Source organism: Cervus canadensis, chromosome 15, assembly GCF_019320065.1.
Source record: "Cervus canadensis isolate Bull #8, Minnesota chromosome 15, ASM1932006v1, whole genome shotgun sequence".
Lineage (NCBI taxonomy): Eukaryota > Metazoa > Chordata > Mammalia > Artiodactyla > Cervidae > Cervus > Cervus canadensis.
In genome coordinates, this window is record NC_057400.1 from 53789093 (window position 1) to 53814284 (window position 25192).

Below are 25192 nucleotides of genomic sequence, written 5' to 3' on the forward strand. Positions count from 1 at the left end.
CAGGCAAATTTGGCCTTGGAGTATAAAACGAAGCAGGTCAAAGGCTAACAGAGTTTTGCCAAGAGAACACACTGGTCATAGCAACCACCCTCTTTCAACAACACAAGAGAAGACTCTACACATGGACATCACCAGATGGTCAATACCGAAATCAGATTGATTATATTTTTGCAGCCAAAGATGGAGAAGCTCTATACAGTCAGCAAAAACAAGACCAGGAACTGACTGTGGCTCAGATCATGAACTCCTTATTGCCAAATTCAGACTTAAATTGAAGAAAGTAGGGAAAACCACTAGACCATTCAGGTATGACCTATATCAAATCCCTTACAATTATACAGTGGAAGTGACAAATAGATTCAAGGAATTAGATCTGAGTGTCTGAAGAACTATCGACGAAGGTTCATGACATTCAAGGCAGTGATCAAGACCATCCCCAAGAAAAAGAAATGCAAAAAGGCAAGATGGTTGTCTATGAAGGCCTTACAAATAGCTGAGAAAAGAAGAAGAGTAAAAGGCAAAGGAGAAAAGGAAAGATATACCCATTTGAATGCTGAGTTCCAAAGAATAGCAAGGAGAGATAGCAAAGTCTTCATAAGTGAGCAATGCAAAGAAACAGAGGAAAACAATAGAATGGGAAAGACTAGAGAGCTCTTCAAGAAAATTAGAGACACCAAGGGAACATTTCATGCAAAGATGGGTATAATAAAGGACAGAAATGGTATGGATCAAACAGAAGCAGAAGATATTAAGAAGAGGTGGCAACAATACACAGAAGAACTATACAAAAAAGATCTTCATGACCCAGATAATCATAATGGTGTGATCACTCATCTACAGCCAGACATCCTGGTATGTGAAGTCAAGTGGGCTTTAGGAAGCATCACTGTGAACAAAGCTAGTGGAGGTGATCGAATTCCAGCTGAGCTATTTCAAATCCTAAAAGATGATGCTGTGAAAGTGCTGCATTCAATATGCCATCAAATTTGGAAAACTGAGCAGTGACCACAGGACTGGAAAAGGTCTGTTTTCATTCTAATCCCAAAGAAAGGCAATGATACTCAAATGCACAACTGCACTCATTTCACATGCTAGCAAAGTAATGCTCAAAATTCTCCAAGCCAGGCTTCAACAGTATGTGAACTGTGAACTTCCAGATGTTCAAACTGGATTTAGAAAAGGCAGAGGCACTAGCGATCAAATTGCCAACATCAGTTGGATCATCGAAAAAGCAAGAGAGTTCCAGAAAAACATCTACTTCTGTTTTATTGACTACGCCAAAGCCTTTGACAGTATGGATCACCCCAAACTGGAAAATTCTTAAAGAGATGGGAATACCAGACCACCTGACCTGCCTCCTGGGAAATCTGTGTGCAGGTCAAGAAGGAACAGTTAGAGCTGGACATGGAACAACAGACTGGTACCAAATCAGGAAAGGAGTACGTCAAGGTTGTATATTGTTACCCTGCTTATTTAACTTATATGCAGAATACTTCATGAGAGATGCTGGGTTGGATGAAGCACAAACTGGAATCAAGATTGCAGGGAGAAATATCAATAACCTCAGATATGCAGATGACACCACCCTTATGGCAGAAAATGAAGAAGAACTAAGAGCCTCATGATGAACGTGAAAGAGGAGAGTGAAAAAGTTGGCTTAAAACTCAACATTCAGAAAATGAAGATCATGGCATCTGGTCCCATCACTTCATGGTAAATAGATGGGGAAACCACGGAAACAGTGAGAGATTTTATTTTTTTGGGCTCCAAAGTCACTGCAGATGGTGACTGCAGCCATGAAATTAAAAGATGTTTGCTTCTTGGAAGAAAAGCTATGACCAACCTAGACAGCATATTAAAAAGCAAAAACATTACTTTGCCAACAAAGGTCCGTCTAGTCAAAGCTATGGTTTTTCCAGTAGTCATGCATGGGATGTGAGAGTTGGGACTACAAAGAAAGCTGACCACCAAAGAATTGATGCTTAGAACTGTGGTGTTGGAGAAGACTCCTTGGAGAGTCCCTTGGACTGCAAGGAGATCAAATCAGTCAATCCTAAAGGAAATCAGTCCTGAATTTTTATTGGAAGGACTGATGTTGAAGCTGAAAGTCCAATACTTTGGCCACCTGATGCGAAGAACTGACTCACTGGAAAAGACCCTGATGCTGGGAAAGATTGAAGGCTGGAGGAGAAGGGAACGACAGAGAATAAGATGGTTGGTTGGCATCACTGACTCTATGGACATGAGTTTGAGTAAGCTCCAGGAGTTGCTGATGGACGGGGAAGCCTGGCATGCTGCAGTCCACGGGGTCACAAAGAGTCGAACGCAACTGAGCGACTGAACTGAACTGAATGATTAGTGATGTTGAGCATCTTTTCATGTGCTTATTAGCAATCTGTATATCTTCTTTCAAGAAATATCTATTCAAATATTCAACTCATTTTAAAAATTGGGTTTTGTTGTTGGGTTGTAGGAATTCTTTATATATTCTAGATATTAATCTTTTATCACATATATTATTTGCAAATATTTTATCTCATTTCATGGATTGTCTCTTCTCTGTCTTGATGGTGTTCTTTTCAAAACTATGGGGTGGGGAGGGAGGCATGAGGGGCGATCAGGATGGGGAATACATGTAAATCCATGGCTGATTCATGTCAGTGTATGGCAAAAACCACTACAATATTGTAGAGTAATTAGCCTCCAACTAATAAAAATAAATGGTAAAAAAAAAAACTATGCATATCTGTGGGCTATTAGCACACCATAACTTGGTTTAAAATCCATTCACAACTAAAAAATTCATTTGTCCCATACATATTTTTTTTGAGGATCTTACAGGTGTCAGGCATAAAGCCAGGTGCTCAGATGCTGTGAGCAGGTCAATCAGGGACTCGTGTCAATAAGGTAGGTCTGCTATGGCCACTGTTATTAGACTCAGGTGGGCTGGCACTGACAGATTCCTCAGCAGGCAGCCACTTTTCTGACAGAAACCAAAATAGCCCACTTAGGGATTTCTTAGTTAGAACAAATCTCTGACCAAGGGGAAGAGTTAGAGGAAAACATTGGCAGTCCATTACCTCACCTCTTCCTCTTTTTATGCTAGCCAGGTCTTTTTTGGGGCAGGGACCTGACGAAAGACCGCCTAGATGTAAGCCAGCCATCTGTTACGAAGCCCTGACCATCAACTGATAACACCACAAATGGTTAGCACATCGAGGGCTGGCCTTGTGCAGAGCTGCAAGTAGGCTGTGCTATTTAGGGCTGTCTGGGTGCCCTACCAGGGCACCTCTGCTTGGAGGCAGAGGCAGGTACAGGAGCAGGGTAAAACCACTCCACAGCACTTTGTGTTAGAGAGATGCTCAATTATATTATAAAATATTAAACATGCCTAATGCTAGAAATATTAAAGGTACAAGAACATTTTTGGAGAGCTGTGGAAATTGATTCACCAATTTAAGAAATATTTTTAAATGCCTACTGTATTTCAAGCTCTGTGCCACTTGTGGCAGATGCAGTAGTGAGCAGGGACATGGATCCAGTCCTCAAGTTGCAGACAGTCATGAAGACAGGAGGTTGGGGGAAAGAATGTGTTCAGCTATTAAATTAAAAATCTAAAGGGGCTGGGGAGGATGGTTCTGTTACTGACTTAAATACATAAATAGTGCAGATAGGGTGAGGTGAGGAGAGAGCAAACTCAAGAATATTTGTCACATGTGAAGACTTTTTCACCAAAAATTTCAACCACCAACTACTGCATAATAATTTTATTACAGTTATGCCTCTTTTATTAGGCATTATCTAGAATTCAGTATTCCACATAACTTTTTCTAGGACTTAAACTGGTCTTTTCAGTAAAATATTCTGTTTACTTTTGGCATTTTTTTCAGGGAAAATTTTCTAAAATATTTTCTAATTCTTTGAGTTCTTCAACAGAGGCACCAGGCAAAATTTGTCCGTTTTTAATAACCCACTAGACGCATCTGGTATTGTCTGGTGATACCTAGCACAGCTGTGTCCCTAGCTTCTCCTTTGACCCAAGACTGCCACCTATCATCTCTGCAAAGTCAGTGATTTTGCTTCTAACCAACCTTGACTTCAGCTGATACTAATCTACTCTAAGGCTGGGAACCAACCAACCAAAAATTAGGAACTATGTATTAAGAAAGAGTCAGTAGTCTCGGAGTATGTGAAGGAGTTCTGCTGGACAGTGAGCACAAGGCTAGGGCTATGTGACAGCTGTTTGACTTGCTCATATACTTTTTCTCCACACATCTGTGGCTTGGGAGTTTGGTTCTGAAGCTAACACTGTTATAAGACAGAGCCCCATCAAAGATATATGTATATTTCACGCTAATTCTTCCTTAGCTGTATACATTTTTTGTTAAAAAAAAATCTAAATGTCCAATAATGGTAAACTAAATAATTATATGCTGACTTGATGGAATCCTGTAAAATAAAAACCAAGGGATAAAATAGGGAAGTATTTACTTAGCAATGTTATATAAATCTCATCACCCAAAACCCATATTCTATAACTATATACATTAATCAGAATTAGATAAAAATTAAAGAGAACCTGGTAAAATGAAAATATGTTATGCAGAGAGATTATAGGCATACTTAAAATTTTCATGTAATGCTCTGTAAATTTATATTTAAAAGATCAAAATAGTTACAGTGAGTTTTTTTTAATAACTAATGAGACATCCTGCCAGTCTCAAAACTAGTAGAAACAGAAGAGACTCTAATTGTGCCAACTTTAGGAAGATCAAAATGGGGAAAGATTGTCCAAATAAGCAAAATAATAAAATTTAACTTACTAGTAAACTAAAGGTGTTTTGAACTTATAATGACACATTAAAATAATCGCTTCTCATATGCATTCTGGATGTCTCCATTTTCCTCAATGAATGTAGAAGGAGAGTTTACTAGAATTTAAATGGTTCCAAATCCAGGAGTAATTTCTCTGAAATCTCCCCACTCCAGACAAGAGACCTGGATTTCCTACACAACCCTCAGTTGTGTACGACCCAGGCTACTCAAGTATGAAGCCATCTAAAAGCCCTTGTAGAAATACTTACTCCGGCTTTCATTTCTCGCCAGTTTACTGGGATAACTTTTGGTTGTTGGTACATATGGCTCTGGAGGTGGCAAATCAGAAATCGGATGGAAGTAGAATCTGCTTTCCCACTCATCTGAGGGAGAGAAACAAACAGTATCTTCAGTAACAGACAATCTGTTCTGAAGACTACTATAATGAAAGGCACAGAATGAAATAGAACAGCAGAGATCACATCTGGTTTTACATCTAGAAGTTTAGAGAAAAGCCCCAAATGCTACCAATGTCACTGATTACCACAGTGATAAAATGTACTGGTCTGCAAATCAAACCAAAGACAGATCCAAGTGACTTTAACTAGAGTGACTAGGACCCAGCCAGTTCCTCTCAGGAGATGAGGGCTGGGGTTTGGGATACTTTTCTTAATTATTCCTCCACCAGTAGAAAGAGTAACTGATAACAATGGCAGAGATAAGCTGCTCAATACCTGCAGGCCATCAGGCCTCAAACCCACAGCAAACTGTTCAGAAAGGTAAGTAATAAGAAAGGAAGCTACAAAAATGCTTCTTTTCAGAATTCTAGAATCTCTGGAAAGTTAACAAAAATGAGACTCAAACAAGGAACAGAGAATAATGATCTGCCTTTTTGCAAGGAAAAGGGATTACTGTTTTTCATTTGAAATCATAGTGGGCCCTAGAATGCTTAGATTAGTGCTGTGCAGTGTGATAACAATGGAGGTCACATAAACAAGAAATGTTCATGCAAACATACAACACACCTGCCACTCAATTGCTGCCCCATCATAGCTTCCCAGGAGCTGGGACCACATCTTACCTTCACATGAAGAATCTTGGAAGCCATTTCTAATTGATGTTGATGGTGGAGGTGGGGGAGGTGCCCCAGTGCCAGGCCTTTCGGGAGGAAGAGGAGGCCGGGGCCCACTTCTGGGACTAGAATCTATTCCACTCCTGGACGGCAACTGAGGGGTGGCGGGCAGGGCCCGAGATGTGCTGCCATTTCTGTTCATTGGAGGAGGTGGTGGGAGAGGGCCTGGAGCCAAAGAAAAATGACATTCAGTGCTATACCTTACATAATATGTTACCATTATCATCAACATGCAGTTACTGAGTGCCTGCCGGATACATGCCCTTTTACTCAAGAAAATAGAGAAATGGTGGAGACTTCCTAGGAGCTTTAGCCAAGAAATGAGGCACATATAAACACAAAAATGCACAAATGTACACACATGTGGAACAAATGCACACTGATGGCTAACTGGCTATTTGGCTTTGAGTCAGTATTGAGATTGGAGATGATGTAGTTGAGAACAGGTAATCAACATCTGTTTATACTGACAACTGTGTACTTTAAAAACATTTAAAATTCCTTATAAACAGCTATTGAAATAGTTTCTGTGACATACTACTTATTAAGTAAATGTTTTATTTTTTATTTATTTATTTATTTAACTCTTTTTTTTCCCCAATTATTTTTATTAGTTGGAGGCTAATTACTTTACAATATTGCAGTGTTTTTTGCCATTCATTGACATGAATCGGCCATGGATTTACATGTGTTCCCCATCCTGAACCCCCTCCCAAAAGTAAATGTTTTAAAAATAAGATAGTTATGGACTTATTTTGGGTCTCCAGAGGAATTATCTTTTTAAATGCAGAGTATTATTGCTAATTATACAAGCATGTTTCTGTGATGCATATAATCTATTTCCAGACAGAAGTGGGATCAGGAAACCAAATAGTCATCCTGAGATGAGCAGGAGTTCCTTCTTGGTTCTTCATCTTAATCTGGGGAGGCAGATTAACACAGGGAGTGACAGCTAATCAATGTGCATGGTTATAAATGCTACTGCAGGACACTGGCCCCACACAGGCTGATTATCCTATGGAACTTGATTTCCTGTCTACAAAAGAGCACCTTTCTCACTGCACTGTTGCCAGAAACAGTCAAAAAGCATATAAAAGGAACTTGAGCATTTCTCATGCAAATCAAAATGGCCTTAGTAGTTATGCCTAATTTTCAGCACTGTGTTCCACTAGCAAGATGCTGACATTTTATGTAAACACAACATCTTATGGTGCTATAAGTATAAATATCTTTTGTTAACTACAGATTCAAAATCCAACCGGAGGACCTTATACTGAATGACCCACCCATCGAAGATATTCCTGCCTGGAAGTCTTGGCTCAGACCCCTAATGGAGGTGGGAGGCACACCCAGCCCTGGTTCATCTCAAGGAGTCTTCAGTGCCCCACCTGGCAGGCTTTATTTATTGCTTCTTTTATTGCTTTATTTATTGACTCTGCTTCTCAAAGCTGAAGTCCCAGTCAGTATAAGTAGATTCATTGGGGAAGAAGTGGCTCATACGCTGTGGGCTTAAAGGCAGTGGTAATACTACCTCGTACTGTCACTAAATGTAAACTAGACTTCCAATACTATGGGGCCTGGTACTGTGTAATGTCATCAACTCCAACATCTCTCTTTAAAAGTAACTGTTCATGTTCCTAACTGCCCAACCTTTTAGCCCCTACAAACCTAGGCAAGCATAACAGAAAAGAAAACAGATTTCTATTTCCTGTTGGCAGCATAATAATAAAAATGATCACTGACTCTTGAGAGTCCCTTGGACTACAAGGAGATCCAACCAGTCCATCTTAAAGGAAATCAGTCCTGAATATTCACTGGAAGGACTGAAACTCCAATACTTCGGCCACCTGAGGTGGAGAACTGACTCATTTGAAAAGACCCTGATGCTGGGAAAGACTGAAGGCAGGAGGAGAAGGGGACGTCAGAGGACAAGATGGTTGGATGGCATCACTGACTCAATGGACATGAGTTTGAGTAAACTCTGGGAGTTGGTGATGGACAGGAAGGCTTGGTGTGCTGCAGTCCATGGGGTCGCAAAGAGTCAGACAAGACTGAGCAACTGAACTGAACTGAACTACATGCAGGGAAGTAAGACAACTACTCTACACACTTGTCTCATTTAATTCTGATGATAACCCTGAGGAGTGTCAGGACAGCAGGCAAGGCCTCAGAGACATTGGAAGATTAAAGATCTCAAGTCAGGAGGCTAGTGAGTAGAAGAATAGGATATGACTCCATTCTGTCAAATGCTAAAGCACTCCCTTAACAATGAAGCCAAACCTCCTCTGAAAATATAAATGGCCCTTGACGACTTCTCACAGGTTCCCTGTGGAAACGTAAATTGGTGGGAATTTTTAGAGGCCTATTTAGCAATACCTATGAAATCCATAGTTTACTACGCATATCCATTGTCCTAGAAATTCCATTCCTAGAAATTCTTCCAAAAGAAATACACAGAGGCGTGAACAAATATTTAGCTCCAAGAATGTATCCCTGCATTATCTGCAACAGCAAAACTCTAGAGATGGCCTGTATGACCACATGACTAATAAATAAGCTAAGGTACTCATGTGGGATTTAATATTATGCAGCCATTAAAAGTCACATTGTAAAAGAACAGTTAATCATATCAAGAAAATGTTAGTGAGATATTGTTAAATAAAAGCAAATTAGTAAACAATATATGTAGTGTGATACTGATTTTGCAAACTTTTATATACATGCATTTATAAAAGACAGGGTATCTAAAAAATGTTACATCTAAATGTTGGTGATGGCAGAATTATAGATGATTTTTATTTTCTTTTATGCATTTCTATAATAAATAGGTATGACTTATGTAATTGTAAGAAACAAAATATATATCACTGCCTATCCTACTTTGGGAAATATTTAATCTTGGTAGAAGAAAATAGCTCCTCAACCACTTCGGGGGTTTTGGATAATGAGAAAACAACACACTTCATTTATCTGACTATTGTTCTTATTTGTTCACTGAAGCATCCTTAATGAGATGACACAGTGTCTAGATTGAACAGACTAGCCACTTTTTGTATCTGTAGCTGACTCTCCCTGGCAAGGTGGTTTGAAGGAGTGGTTCTCAAACTTTGTGACACGTTACAGTCACTGGGGAGCTTCCTCATATCCTGGTACCCAGTTTGCAATGCAGACCAATGAAACCAGAACCCTGGGGTACAAACCCAGGCATCATCATTTTTAAAGCTCACCAGGTGATTCCAGTATGTGGTCAAGTTTGAGGATTACTGGTGAAAAAATGGTGTTTATTAGGTTCTTGACGTCAGAGCGTGAAAAGTCAGTTAGCTTCTCACAGAGAAAAAAATACCCCATTTCCAAACATCTTGTATGTATGGTTAAATTTAAAAATGAGGTAATTCTTCTGAATCTGTCAATAACCAACAGAAAACAAAAAAGCATCTATCACAAGTAGGAGAGAGATACAAAGTCCTCACACTTTGTATACTGTGAAGGTTCTGCCCTTGGATCCAGGTTTCTCAGCCCTGGGTGTGGGCACAGATGGGCTTCAGCAGGTCCTTCAACCCATGAAACAGCAGGCAAATTGAGTTTATGCTTATGAGCATTTTTATGGAGAGAAGGCGGCCTTATACCTTTATCTAACTCTCCAAGGGATCTCTGTGCCCAAGATATGAACAGATAGCAAAACGGACTCTACTATGTGCCTTTACTGAGCATGGAAGTGGCCTCAAAGCTTGACCAATGAAGAGAAGTAGTACAGGAGAAGTTCACTTGCTCTTAAACAACTGCCCTTCTTGGAATAATGGGCTCTCCTGCTGGAGATGGGAATTTAGTTCCCATTAACACAGCAGAATTTCCCTTCCAAGAGAGGAGGCAGAGCCTCAGATGGAAGGTGAGTTGCCTATTCTTAATTTAACTCATTTGGGATCATTTCACTTCATTAGTTACTCAGTCACCTCACTTTCAAAACATGGACAGAAATATTGGCCTGCACTCTCCTCAGAGGTTTAGGGGCGGTCAAGAGGAAATCACATGGGCTATGTGTCTTCAAGGGTCAGAGCAGTCTGAGGGTTCACTGAAGCCCTTGTCGGGCTCCGGGCCCCTGAGCCTGTTAGTGACGTGTGGGCTGGCGGGGAGGCAGGGGACCAGCTCCCCGCGGTTTCCGGTCTGGCCTTACCTGATCTGCCCGGTGGGTCCCTCACCGGAGGAGGAGGTCTCTCATTGGGCGGGGGCGGAAGAGGGCCTGACCGTCCTGGTGAAGGTAAGGGAGGCGCCGACGACGACGACAGGGACACATTCCTCTGCGGGAGCCTCGGGATTTCGTCGCCACTGCCAGTGGACACGGGGGGCAGCGGAGGAGGGCCGGGCCGGCTGGGGGGCGGAGGCGGCGGGGCCTGCGAGGAGGAGGAAGGCCGCGGGGCGGACGGCACAGGGGGCTTGCTGTTCTGAGGGGGAGGCGGCGGCACAGGCTCCCTGTGGATGGCCGGCCTGTTGCCCACCGGGGGAGGCGGAGGAGGGGGCTTGTCATCCAAGGCCCTGCTCGGAGTAGGAGGCAGGGGAGGCCTATTGGAGAAAGGCGTGGAAGAGCCTGAGGGGGTCTGACGGATGGAGCCTCCTCCGAAAGCAGCACCTCGGTTTCCGGGGAAAGGGGGAGGGGTCAGCCCAGGACTGGGCTGCCGGGGGGCCCCCGGCACTAGGGGGGACCCCCGGTTGTGCAGACTTGACTGACTGGGTCTTGGCGTATTAGGCACTGGAGGGGGTAGGTTATCAGGCTTTGCGCCCACTTCGGGCCTCGGCGGAGGCATTCGGTTCCTCTGAAGCTCTGGGGGTCCGCTTCTGTGGCCTGCAGGAGGCACTGGGAACCTCCCTGCGCTGCTTGGGGGTGTGAAAGGTTTGGCGGATGTGGCTCTTCCTCCAGGTGGCAAGATTGGGGGTCGGCTTCCTCCGGACTCTGAAGAACAGGAAAAAAGCCGGAAAGTTAGGAACCTGAAAGGAAATCAGAGAACTAGAGTATATTGCCAGCTAATGGAAGCCCTTTCCTAGATGCTGTAGACTATAGGTAACTATTATTTATATAAATTGGGCTTCAGTGTGTCCTTCCTGGAGGCAGAGGAATAGATCACAGCTCTATTTCTCTTCTAGTCCCAGATTCTACAACCCATCAGCTTTCAAAGGGATTCTGGAGCACTCTCTTGGAATTATGGATGGACAAAAACCAGGATGATGTTGGTAAGAGTTCTGGAGAGATCACTGTTCATTACAAGGTCAAGAACAGAGGTCAAGAACATGGACCTTGGGACTGCTCCTGGGGGTTTCTGCTAAGGATTTTCTTTTCTCCCCATCACTATCGCAGTCCCCCCACCCTGTATCTCACGTTTGAGAAATAATTTAGCCATCTTCAGTTCAGTCACTCAGTCGTGTCTGACTCTTTGCAACCCCATGAATCGCAGCACGCCAGGCCTCCCTGTCCTGTCCATACCAACTCCCGGAGTTTACTCAAACCCATGTCCATCGAGTTGGTGATGCCATCCAACCATCTCATCCTCTGTCGTCCCCTTCTCCTCCTGCCCCCAATCCCTCCCAGCATCAGGGCTTTTTCCAATGAGTCAACTCTTCACATGAGATGGCCAAAGTACTGGAGTTTCAGCTTCAGCATCAGTCCTTCCAATGAACACCCAGGACTGAACTCCTTTAGGATGGACTGGTTGCCATCTTAGGTGAAGTTATCCCAACATAAGTTTCTATAGGGGAGGGCTTACCTAGCCCCTTTGTAAAGAAATGTGCAAGACAGGATGGGAAAATATAATGGAAGAATTATGGCTGAAATAAGAAACTGCAAAGGAAAAAAGAACCTGTTAAAAAAGAGCTGACACCAGGAAGTGGTCTTAATCTGGAAACAAGTAGGCAACTATACAGTTTTTTCCATAGTGGGTCGTTCCACTTCAATAATATAAGACAGAACCACCCTATTACGTAATTAATGTTTGACTGCTTTGGTTCAACAAAGGGCAGAACTAAAGAGGAACCAAAGTTATGGAAAAATTCAAATCACTACTGCAGAGTCTCTTGCAACCCAAACTAATTCTTTAAAAATGCTTAGCCTGAAAACTCCTACCAGTTCAACCATGCACCAATTATTTATTGAATACCTGCTATACTATAAACCATTATTCTAGCTGCTAGAGGCAGAGGAGTAAACAAAAATAGAAACAATCCAGTTCTCTTGTAGTTTATGTTCTTATGGCGGAGATGAACAAAAACCCGGTAAACATAAATATTTTCAGATCATTGTAAGTACTAAAAAGAAACTAAAATAGGCTGATGAATCTGAAGAGTGCTAGAGAGGTCTGGACAGATGGAAATGGCTGGGGATGGCTCTTCTGGGGATGTGACATTTGAGCTAAAGCCAGCCATGGAAAGGAGGAAGAGAGGTGCTTCAGCTGGAGTGTCAGCAGGTACAGAGGCCCTGAGGTGGAAGTAAGCTTAAGTTAAAAAACGAAGGCTCATCTGCCAGAGACACAGTGAGCACAGAGGAGAACACTGTCAAATGCAGCCTGAGTGGTCAGCAGAAGCCGAGTGATAAAGAGCCTTGTAGGCCAGAAGGAGTTCAGATTTCACCCAAAAGTCCAATGAGAAACATTTGGCTGGATTTATACAGTGGAGTAATGTGAACTCTAGAGAGAACTTTTTGTTTTGACTTTAGCTCTAGAAATTAGCTATGTTTTCTTTGGCTGTGTGGTATGGTTCTATGTCACCAACTTGTGATAAGTTTTATCTTCAAAGTTTGGATTAAAGTGAAAGAAAGTGAAAGTCACTTGGTCGGTTGTGTCCGACTCTTTGCAACCCCATGGACTATACAGTCCAGGGAATTCTCCAGGCCAGAATACTGGAGTGGGTAGCCTTTGCCTTCTCTGGGGTATCTTTCCAACCCAGGGATTGAACCCAGGTCTCCCACATTGCAGGCAGATTCTTTACCAGCTGGGCAACAAGGGAAGCCCAAGAATACCAGAGTGGATAGCTATCCCTTCTCTAGCGGATCTAACTGACCCAGTAATTGAACTAGGGTTTCCTGCATTACAGGCGGATTCTTTACCAACTGAGCTATCAGGGAAGCCCTAAAGGTACAGTTATTATCCATATGTACATCTACATGTAGGACCCAACATGCAAATTGTATACTGTGAAAGCATATACTTCTGGTACACCATTTTGTGCACTAACTTCAATTCCATCTTCATTTAATTATTTTACTTCCAATTGTCTCTTGCCTAAATTTCCTCACTTACTATTAGAGTACTGAATGTATGCATATGTCTGCTGCCTCAAGACCTTTCAGTGGGTTTTAAATATACAAATTTTAAATGCAGGCCTAGCAAGATAAAATCTCTTATATTAGTGAGTCTCCTTTGACAATCCAAAACTAAAATAGTCAGCTAACCCTGAGGATTCAGTGCCTTTATCTTCATGTGAATGTGAGAATTTCCCAGTGACATTTTAAAAGACCATAGGATTAGAAATAAAGTTCTTCCAGCACAGTAAACATTAAAAAATAAAATTTCATGGAAAAATTTCTTCAGTTTCTGTCGCAATCAGGGGAGAGCCTCACACACTCTGTAAGGTTTTTAATTTAGGCATGACCAGGTTCAACTTTTCTTTCTGCCATTCTGTTCATAGACAATCCTGTAAGACCCATTACCATGGCTTCCTGCAGAGAATAGTTAGAATCTCTGGCCCTGAAATGGCAAGTGTCTGTCAGGCAAAGTGCCTTTTTAGATTTTGTGAGATATGTAATTATATTCCATATGACATGCTCCACTGTGTGTTTGAAAAGAGACTCACAAGTATTTACTCCACTAGACAGCTAGGTCAGACTACCTCACAAAGAAAGCTGAATCTGCCAGGTCACCAGGCAGAGTTTCCAGGGGTGGCTCTCATTTGCTCCTTCCTTTTCTTCCCAATCTAGTTCATCCTCTAGAAAAGTACAAAAAATTACAATTTTCCCCAAGGACACTGGGCAAATATTTAACAGCTCGATGGAGCTGTCTGATCCTGATTTAAAAAGAAAAAACGATGCTAAATGGAGTCCCTCTTATAAAACGGCGTGAGCATTTCAAGCAATCTAAAATGTTTCAAAGGGCATAGTGCCTTAGAGGGGATGCCAAGTCTCAAACCACCAGATTGTGCCTTGTCTTTGGTTATTAACGGAAGGAAATGTTCTTTACCATTCTCCCTGTTGGCTGTGGATCTCAGCTTCGGCATTCCAGCCTGGAACAGTCCTCCCAAACCGGGTGGTCCACCTCCTCCAAAACTTCCACCACCTCCTCCACCACCTCCGCCATAGCTGCCGCCGCCACCACCACCACCAGCAGCAGCTCCTTTAGGTTCTGTAGAAGGAAGAAGACACATTCTTTTCACATGTACGAAGACACTTTCGGAGAACGTCACCAGTCCTGGCCCAAGTAAACAATAATGATACAGCAGGAAGCTGGCTGACCCTAAGCCCATGGTGGACAACTGGGATTTCATTAAAGGGTAGGATTTTAAGGACTCACCCTATCTCCAGTCAAAAGCAGAAGAGGGTTCTTTCTACTCCAGGGCTATCTCAAGCCCTATGGTGGAAGAATCAGTAATAGTTAATGTCTTTCGCCCACCTGGCTCACTGCCATATGAATTAATAATATCTATTTGCTCTATATCAGAAGATTTGGCAAATAAAAGTATATTCAAAGAAAGAATGTGTTAAGGGAGGAGAAGATGCAATAAAAGGTGAGAAGAAAGTAAGATAGAAGAAAGTAAAAGCAGCAGAAGAAAGTAAAATATCCCATAATTTTGCTTCATGGAAATACCCACTGTTTTTGTATATTTTTCCCCCTGCCAGTTTTTTCACTGTATACACTTTTTTTCTTAAAATTAACACCAAATTCACTACATAGTTTTTAGTCTGTTTTTTTCACTCAATATTGTTAGCATTTCCCATGTTATTAAATATTCTCTGAAAACATGAGTTTAAAGGATTGCATTGTGTTTTAGAACATGAATGTGCTATAATTTATTTAACAATTTACTTATTTGATGGCCTTTCAGGTTGATTTCAATTTTTAAAATAAAACCCAACAGTAGACTTTAACATTTTAAAAATTCTTTGCAACTTGAGACAATGTAAAGATTATTTTATTTTGCATTTGTTGCCAAAAAAAAATTGTGAAAGATTCTGAAATGGGCAGACCAACAAAAAAGGAAAGGAAGAAGAAAGAAAAGGATTACCAAGTATCCAGTTAGCCTTCTGGGCCATTTCCCATTGCCTTTGAGTTAGTCTGTAAGTTGTAGAAAACTGAAAATAATGTAAATGTATTTGTCCATAGAAATGCATATTGGCTGTGTTCAGTGTAATTCAACTGATTATTGACCTATTTTACATTTATTTGCAAATTTATTTCAACACTCACCTGCCTGCATATGTGTAGTACTTAAAATTCTCCTTTGAATTGATAACATCATATTGGTTTCCTCATTAAATTAATGAGCTAAATAAAATATTTGATATATGTTTATTTTATATCCATATTAGAGCCATGATTTTACCCTCTGTAAAAAACTCTCTCTTAACAATTTATGTATGTTATGTTTTATGAAGCTAAGTACTGTTTAAAGTTCTATCCCTGGAAAACCTTGTTGAGTCTTTGATAAGTATTACATGATATCTACAAAATAATCTGAGAGAACTGACACTTTTATGATATTTGGACTTTTGGAAATATGCTGTGTTTTCCCATGTCTTCTGATTCATTCAGTAAAATTATATAATTTTCATAATAAGAGTCACCCATACTTCTTTCAGGGTTACTTCGTATACATTTTTGTTGAAATGATGAATGTTTTTGCTACTATAGTTTGGATATGGTTATTATTGGCATCAGGAAATTTCATTTGATATTTAATAAATCACTTTGCATTTTCAAAATTGAAGTTTATTAATTTTTTACATTGGATTTTCTTTGCTTCCCTGGTGGCTCAGGTGGTAAAGATTCTGCCTGCAATGCAGGAAGCCTGGGTTCAATCCCTGGATCAGGAAGACCTCCTAGAGAAGGGAATGGCAACCCACTCCAGTATTCTTGCCTGGAGAATCCCCCATGGACAGAGGAGTCTGGTGGGCACAGTCCATGGGGTCGCAAAGAGTTGGACACAACTGAGTGACTAACACTTTCATTTTGGATTTTCTAACAGAAAAATGGTCTGCAAATCATAAAGGTTTTACCTCCTCTTTTCTAACAGTTGTATATCTTATTTCTCTTTTATATAAGAAATTACTTTGATGACTGAGTTTCCATAATAATGTTATTAATGTTTTATTAATTTAAAGATGTTTAAAAATTATTTAAAATAATTATAAAGAATAAATATACATTATATATTTATCTTAAAAGTAAGTTATTAATGTCACCAGTACTATAAAACTGAGTAAATCATATTTTTATTTTAATGAGAATTACTCTAATGTTTCAAAGTTACATATTGACTGTTGGTTTGAAATAACTTTTTTTTCTTCTAAATATTCATAGTTAGCAAGGATCGTTCCACTCTGGGTTTTTAAGACTATTTTATAGCATGGAATTTTATCAAATGCCTATTTAGGATTTACTGAGATCATTATATAGTTTTCCTTATTTGGTATGATGGATATATAGACTTTGTAACATTAAAAATGAGATAAACCCTGGTCTTGGTAAGTTATAAAATTATTATTTTTTAATACTGTATACTACTGAACTAGGGTCTGGTTTTTTAGTATCCTTTCATCTATGATTCTAAGTGGTCTATACGTAGTAGGGTTTCTTAACCTTGGAACTACTGACATTTTGAGTCAGATAATTCTTTATTGTGGGTTCTCTGTTGTTATTCTCTGTAGAATGTTTACAGCATCCCTCTGCCCACTAGATGTCAGTAGGCACACCTCCCTCAAGTTGTAATAACTAAAAATGCTATTAGGCATTGCCACATGTCCCCTGAGACACTGATACACAGCTGCCTTTGTCATGTTTTGATATTAGGATCATTTTAGTCTTATTACACCGAGCAGGTAGCTTTCCTGTCTATGTTTAGGGATGATTTATATAGTGTTTGAATTAGCTATGTCTTAAAATCTGAATTTTCTGATAAAAATTATCTGGCTCTAAAGCTTTGTAGAGAAAAAGTAATTTGATAAAGTTTTCAACTTTTCCCTTGTTCATTGAGGCTTCATAAGTGATTTCTGGTAAATCTGTACTTTTTTTAAAAAATTAAGATTTCAAAATGTTTTAGCATATAACTTCATTGTAGCATCCTTAATTTTAGAAAATCTGCTTTGAATCATTTATTTAATCTGCTTTCTGAGCTCTATTTTATTCATTGATGTTTTCTTTTTTTTTTGGATTAGACGTATTATAAGTCTGTGTTGGCTCTGTACCTTTTCTAGGTATAAGACTTTCTGGGATACTGATGGGAACTGCTAATAGAACAATCTGATAATGAGCTCACAAGAATTACTTCACATAATAAGATATATCAAGTTAGAATAACAGTTTCTGGAAGTGTGTGTAAAATTGCTTCCTAATAAAATTTAAACTTTTACTAATTTTAATTATTGCCAGTAATATGAATAATGTCCTTGTCATTCAAATGTTATTCACTGATGAATGATACATTTTGGAATACTACAGCTCATAGGACACCTTTACCTAGTATTGAACATTCAAAGAGAATGATGTACTACTGTTCTAACAGACATCATACATTAGCGTTCTTAACTTGCAGCATTTGTGCTGCTTTCAGATAGGAAAACTAAACTAGTTGAGGTTAGCTAACTGACTCCAGGTCACTTTGTTAGCATTAAATTGCAGGACAAGGCTGACCTCAACTGACCTCAACATGCATAACCATGGTCAATATTTTAACATAGAGCCCAGGGAGGTTTTACCTGCAAACAATACAAAACCATGGATGAACTCTGCCACTTGTAAAGAGCTTGAGACAACAGTATTAGTGTCCAATTAAGTTCATGGACAAAAAGGGCATGCATTGGTTTGCATCTGGGGTCCACAAAGCACAGTGCATCCTTAAACATCAGTGAGCAGCTGAAAGGGAGAACTAACACTTATTTCCATTTTAATGAGAGAAGTGTATCTTGAAGAATATAATGAATTTCCTCTAGTGGATTCAGAACTAGGCCCCAGACTGTCCATCCTCCTTCCACATCTAGGGACTTCACATCTACCTCTCCAGAGTCTGTGCTCCCTCTCATAGTGAGAGAACCACTGGGCTCTGTTCCGGAGGTTGGCAGTTTGTGGACGGAGTTCCTCTGGCCCCATAGCAGGCACCAGGATTCAATGGCGTTGGATGTAGGCTCCCCAGACTGAATTGCCTGGGCTGGGCAACCCCCAGGGAGAACCTTGTGACAAAGATAAGGAAAACTAAGGGACTGATTATACACTAACCATACCATTTTGTGGGCATTTTGACCCAATATAGATAAGAGTTTGTTGAAAGTCAAAGACCCCCTAGTTCCACTGAGGTGTGGTGCATTCTGATCTGTACTACCCTGCCCAGTAACAGAGCTGGGTAAAACACTCAAAGGCCTTTGTCATGACATTCCTCTTTCTACCTTCCTCCCACACCAGTGTTCTCACCTAACTCTCGTCTTTCTCTTCTACTCATTAGGATTCCCTGGTGGCTCAGCTGGTAGAGACTCCACCTGCAATGTGGGAGACCTGGGTTTGACCCCTGGGTTGGGAAGATCCCCCAGAGAAGGGAACAGCTGCCCACTCCAGTATTCTGGCCTGGAGAATTCCCTGGACTGCATAGTCCATGGGGTTGCAAAGAGTCAGACACGACTGAGTGACTTTCACTTTCACATCTCATAATTCTCATCTTTCTCTTCTACTCCATTAGGCACTCTTCCTAGAAACTCTTCCTAAGCTCTTCTAATCCTCCAGTCGGCTAAAATCCTACATCATTATTCCCTTGTCTACAAAGCTCCCTCTGGTGATTTTTGGGCAGTCTATTTTCTATTGAGTCCAAGTGGGATGCATAGTCGAGGACAAATTCTGGGCATACCTGGCTGGCAGTGGAAATGTCTAGGAGCGCTAGGAGATAGTCTTGAGGCCTAATAATTAACTTCTGGTAGATTTTAGTCATCTGTAATGTTTCATTCTGTTGTAAATGGTAATAAGTAGCCCTGTATGGTAGGTGCTTGTTTGTTTATACATACTCTGTTTTGTTCCAGAAAGTAGCTCAGATTTATGATGGATTTAAGCAAAGTTGTGATCTCATTTCCTCTCTCTCCAACCTCATAATAATCATATCTGTACATGTGAATTATACATTCTGGGCAACATAACACTCTCATAAGCATTGTCTCATTTGATGCTCACAGCAAACGTGTAAGGGCAGTGAAACAGGTATTATCTCCATTTTACAAATGGAGACAAAGGGTTGAAGATGGTCAGGGCTTAAATCTACATTCTTTGATTCCAAGACTAGGGCTCTTTCCATATTTCATGCTGCCTTTTGCTCTGTGGCAAGACAAGGGGTTAATTTCCAGAAAGTGTTGTAAAGTGTTGTGAATAATTCAGAGAATCACTGCTGTGTGTGTCCTGGACAAAGAATTATTATACTGGCTTCCTGCAGCATTAGAGGGAACCCAGGCCAGAGCCATGGCCTACAATGAATGATACAGTCCCTTATTCTGCTAGCTTCACAGCTGTTGTTAACCAAAAAAAAAAAACAAAAAAAACTTTTTTGGTGGGAAGGGTAGGGTTGATCGTTAGGTCATAAACCACTTATCTCCATGGAAAATAACTTTTTTTTTAACTTACTGTCCAATATTGGTGCACTTCTGTCATTGGTGACTGTCTTCTTTAGTTTCTTCCCTTTGCTGATGTCAGAAAGCAGAGCATTTCTCCCAGCCTGCTCTGACTTACTCAAGGAAGGCTTTTCTGTATTGGCCTGAAAGGAAACCATGCAAACATGTATTCATCTTCTGAATTAACATCATGTACTACAGCACTCAATGAGAACAGCTAGAGTATTGGAAGCTTGTTATTAAGGTTCTTGGCAATAGGCTGTAAATTCTCCGCAAGTTTTAGACCCAATGTCATTCTTTTTAAGATCCAGACATTTGGGAGCAGATGCAGCAATAAATTACATTCATTTTTCATGCAGGAAGAGTCAGTCCCTGATCAAAGTCTCTGAAAATTCAGACCACAATCTGGCGGTAACTGACAGAGCCAGGGTTGGGTGGCTAGAGACGAGACGGGAATTTTAAGTCTGAGAGGAATCTGCAGGATACTGTGAGGCTTCATCTTCTAGAATGTTCTCTGAAGAACATATTCTCTTTCCTGTCTTTTGGAACTAACCTGGTGCAAGAGGAAAACTGCCTTTAGTAAAAAGGGTCAGCTGTATTTTTTAATCCACCAAAATTTTAGAAAATAATTCCCTATGGTTACATTGCCAGATTATTTTTTCTTTTTAATTTAAAGCAGATTGGAGGTATATGGTACATATAGTTTTTACATTTTACATATAGTAAAATCCCCCCTTTAGTGTAAAGTCCTGTGAATTCTGACAAACATATATAATCGTGTAGCCTAAGATTTCCTTTACCTCCCAAGCTCCCTTCACATCCTTCTGGCCTAAGGGGTTCCTCATGTGTAATCCCTTTTTACAAATTGTTTATTTTTTAATTTTTTTCCACTATGGCTTATTACAGGATATTAAATATAGTTCCCTAATTCTTTTGAAAGCTTACCTCACAGAGGCTGTGCAGTAAACAAAGGTGCTACTTTAAAACCTTTGGGTATTTTCTATGATTTCAGAGTTTTTGGGAAAGCTCCTTACTGTGAAATTAGGATCTTGTTTTTCCAGAATTCCTTTGGGGAGCAGGGACACCAAGAGCCCACCAAATGGACTCAGAAGTGGGCATGTGCCTGTGTCTGTCACACCTGGAAACTGGCTTGGTCTGGCCTGGTCCCAGGCAGAGTCGTCTTCCCCAAACCCAGAGGTGCTTCTGGCAGGCGTGAGTCCTTCGAGGGACTCTGAAAGGCTCTGATTTCAGATGTGCCAGGAAGGGCCACAGGGAGCAAACCTGGGCAAGTGTAGCCTGACACCTGCCCCAGCTGTTTATTATAGTTAGAGGCAGAGGGAGAGCTCAGAAAACCCTGAAGCAGGTTAAACAGAAATCTGTGTTAAGCTGAAAGGTTTTTAAAATAATTAAGGTATCACTTGCTCATGATAATAACAGCTAACGTTTACATAGCTTTTACTTTGGATCAGGAATCATTTTTAGCATTTTATATATATTAATTCATTCAGCCCTCACCAACCCTGTGAGTTTATAGAGTCAAGGAAACTAAGGCACAGGGAAGTTAAATCATCACTCAGGTCACCCAGCTCATAAGAGAAGGAGCTCAGATTAAAAGCCTGGCAGCCTGGCTCCAGAGCCCAAGAACCTGACAGCAGGATGAACATGGGGTCCCGAATGCCTCTTCCCTAAATTGGGAAGATATTAAAGAGTACAAACTTGCAACTAAAAGATGACTAAGCTCTGGAGATCTTAACTGTACAGCATAGTTATTAAAGTTAACAATGCTGTATTATACACTTCAAAGCTGTTAAAGAGACCAGAACTTAAATGTTCTCACCACAAAAAAGAAATAATAATTATGTGATGTAATAGAGGCATTACCTAAAACAACAGTGGCAGTTATATTGTAATATATAACTGTATCGATTCAACATGCTGCACACCTTAAACTTATACAATGTTATATGTCAGTTATATCTCAATTGAAAAAAACAGATAAAATGCCCTTTGCCTACTGACCTCCAACCCTCCTCTGAAGCAAGCCTGTTTAAGAGCTTCTCGGCAGTCAGTTCCAGAAAGGCTCTTTGCATATACAGTTCACTTTTGCTAATGGGATCATCCTCTATTGCTGAAACTTGTTTTTATAACTTAACCATGCCTTGGGCATCTTGGAAAGCGCTTTCTGAATTACCTATTGTCTTCATCCTAAAGATAAAAAAACCTGAGGCCTAAAGAGGGTTAATAACATGTCCATGTTGGTTTTCTTCATGGTTTTGGGTCAGCAACCCTTCTTGGCCTCCTGTTCTGCCTCAAAATTTATTGATAACTCACTATTAAACCCTGGGTGTGCTAGTTATAATTTTTCAAATACACATTAAAATAAACACATGAGCATTTTTTAAAAAAAAAATCAAGGCATGAACTACCCAGCAGTGGTACACAACTGTAGTTTTCGGGAAATAAAAACTAGTTCTTCTATGTTCACCAGATCAGAGCTTCTCAAACTCATTTTAGGGAAGGGTGAATTTTTACGAAAAAAATTTCCAATCCATCATGGACCGATATTTTGTAAAATAACAATGAATTATTAGTAAAATGAATTAGTTTTAAAAAGACACACAAAATACAATCTTAGAAGCAACAGACACAACACCATTATCAGATTGCTCTAAATTACTCTAAATTTCCGTGTTTATTTTGGGGGGACTCTAACCAGGAGTTGGAGGATCACACTTGGAATAGCAACAAGCTAATTAACGGTCTGTTCTCCCAACTAGGGTCCAGCCTGAGATGGGCTAGAAAGAAGCCTGGAAGCCTGGGCAAAAGACTGTCTCTGAGCTTCAGTTTCCCCGAGTGAAGAGTGAAGGCATCACAGGCTAGGGGTGCGTCTGGGAGCCTTTCCGGATTACTACATGGAGGGCTGCTTGGAAGAGGCTTCCCGGAAGAGGGTGCACTAACTTCCGGGACACGTCCATCACGGGGAGGGATGGGCCCAGAGAATACATTCCTTGGGAAAGTACACATGGAAATGTGAGGATGGACTTACAGGGTAAAGTAAGGGTGTGGGGGAGGATGGAGTGGGAGATGGGGGTTATTTGTCAAAAACAGAGTGGGAAGAAAGATGGGGAGAGGCAGAGAAAAAGAAATGAGTGAGTCTGGAGGACACATTAATGGATGCATTTTCAGACAGATGGACAGACCTGGGTTTCTGGACTATCCTGCCCAGATGCTAAAGGCTAGAAGCTGAGTCCATTTGAATAGAAAAAGGGCAAACTGGGCAGAATTGGTCCTGCGAACCTGTCCTGGGCCAGCATGTTTGAATGAACAGGATGTCTCCCTTGACAGACGAGGTGGAGCAAACCTAACTAATCCACATTCTGCATGTGTCCTATGCATTGTATGAGACTTTAGACTATGAAACATTTTCGTATAGTACCTGCTGTATCTCAGGGTCTGGCTTAACTCCAGCACCTGGAAAGCTTACCATATCATTCATATTTAAGCCAGAACGTAAACATACTGAAAACTAACACATGTGTGCCAGGTTCGAGTCTGTTTAGCTTGCTTCACGCATGGATCACAGATGGGGAGAGCCACTCACCAGAGCAAATGTGGGCGGAGGCGGGGGTGCTGGAGGGGGCGGGACGGGCATCTTTAACAGTTAGCTTTCAACAGTCTGGCTGACAAATCTGTAAAACAAAACAGAAAGAAACAAAGCGCCGTCATGCATTAGATGTCTCCGTAATTCTCTGTCCTAATCTTCCTTCCCCTTTCGCCTCAAAGGGACAGTCTGAGTTTCTATAAGAGGTGGGATTCCTTCACAACATGGCTAGGATGTTACTCTTCTGGAAGGATGCCAGCCGGGGAGGATTCTCAGCCAGACCCTCAGAGTGCCCGGAGATACTGCGAGCAAAGTGCAGCGCCACAGGCTGCTTAATCCCACCACCACCAAAGCAGGTCGGGGAAGGCTTCTGGTCTGCGGCCCGAGGAAGCCGGGAGGTTATCAGGAAACGACCAGCAGTGCAGCCCAGCCAAGACTGACGTTCAAGTGGCTCCTCTCCCTCACTTGTCTCCCTGGCGCCGTCCTCTCCTGGGCTTGCCCACTCAGAGCCCCGCAGCGTTTCTTCTCTGTCAAGAGATTCCTGACATCTGTCTAGCTCTGAGTAACCCCGTATTCTTGCCCTCGAAGTTCTTCCAGTCCTCGAGGGAAAGGAGATGGGGACAAGGTAAGATGGGCAAGGAGGCCAGGTTGCTACCTCTGTACTACTCGGCATTTCCTTACAGGAGCCAGAGGAAAAAAGAGAGGAGGACTCCAACCTCTGACTTGGAGCTAGAAACAGGGTTCCTTAGAAAGGCTTTCTGCAGAGTGTAATGCTCAGGGGACAGAGGGAAGGCCAGACTCCAGGCTGTAGCACGTACAGGGAAGGCGTGGTGGGCAGCGGCAGTAAAGGCGGCAGCCTCGTCAATGTCAGGAGCTGAAGAAGCAATGGGAAGGATGTGCCCCAGGAGTGATGCTAACCACCACTCCTGGCCCCTTTTCCCCCAGGCCTCAGAGTCCCGTCCCTGGGTCTCAGCAGATGCCCCACCCCTCAGTCACTTTCACACCCTCAGCATCCCAGCTTCTCCCCCCTAGACCTTGCTACTCCTGGATCAGCAGGGCTCCCAGATCAGTCTCAGATCATCACCATGAGAAACGTCATATCTCAGCCCTGCTGCCCACACTGAATTTGTTTCAGCATTTTAACAAGATCGCTGGGTGATTCATATGCATTAATGTTTGAGAAGCCTGGTCACGGAGCCTTAAACCAAGAGAGCAGCCTGGGACACTGACCACATAAATAACACTGTTCCTATGTAACGTGTGTCCTGAATTTCAAACAGCAGAATTATCTTCCTTTTATTTTCAACAGTCTCTTAATTGCAGAAAACAGTTTCTTAGAATTTAAAGTATTAATTTAGCTCAACCACTAAAAGTTGAGGGAAACTTACACCTTGAATCAAATATAGATGGCCCTTGAACAACGTAGTTTGAACTTCACGGATCCACTTAGATATGGATGTTTCTCCATAGTAAACATTGCAGTGCTACACCATCTATGGGTGATTGAATCTAAAGATGCAGAACCAGGGTACAGGGGACCCGTGGATTTGAGGAGCGACTGTGTGTGGAGGATCGGTGCCTCTAACCTCCATATCGATAGTTCAAGGGTCAACTGTACTTTCTATTGAAGTTTTGCTGGATGGCTTGCTTTCTGTGATGTTAACAGAATGGAAAAGCTAACAGGACATGACTTGTCAAAACTTCTGGAAGACAGGAATCAAGACAGTTCTGTTCTGAGTGCCTTCTATAAAATGAAATTTAGAAACCTCTAGAGCAGCAACAGCTACGCTCATTTATTGACAGTCAACTGGAT

The 25192-nt window shown here is 41.3% G+C and overlaps 1 protein-coding gene and 1 long non-coding RNA gene across 4 annotated transcripts in view; one reads left to right on the forward strand and one right to left on the reverse strand.

Annotated features, from left to right (window-relative positions):
• The window catches only part of WIPF1 (WAS/WASL interacting protein family member 1), a 122875-nt gene that overhangs the window by 4486 nt on the left and 93197 nt on the right, over positions 1-25192 (reverse strand). For all 3 annotated transcript variants that reach the window (XM_043487685.1, XM_043487686.1, XM_043487684.1), the window contains exons 2-7: positions 23380-23467; positions 19792-19921; positions 14164-14325; positions 10119-10892; positions 5897-6112; positions 5085-5198 (exon numbers count right to left, since the gene is read on the reverse strand). In XM_043487685.1, coding sequence (XP_043343620.1) covers positions 5085-5198; positions 5897-6112; positions 10119-10892; positions 14164-14325; positions 19792-19921; positions 23380-23430 — 1447 coding nt within the window. In that variant the 5' untranslated portion in view covers positions 23431-23467. The remainder of the gene's footprint in view (positions 1-5084; positions 5199-5896; positions 6113-10118; positions 10893-14163; positions 14326-19791; positions 19922-23379; positions 23468-25192) is intronic.
• Positions 10862-22657, forward strand: LOC122453622. Its single transcript, XR_006273125.1, has 3 exons — positions 10862-11000; positions 11084-11170; positions 22556-22657. It is a non-coding gene; the product is annotated as an uncharacterized LOC122453622 (long non-coding RNA).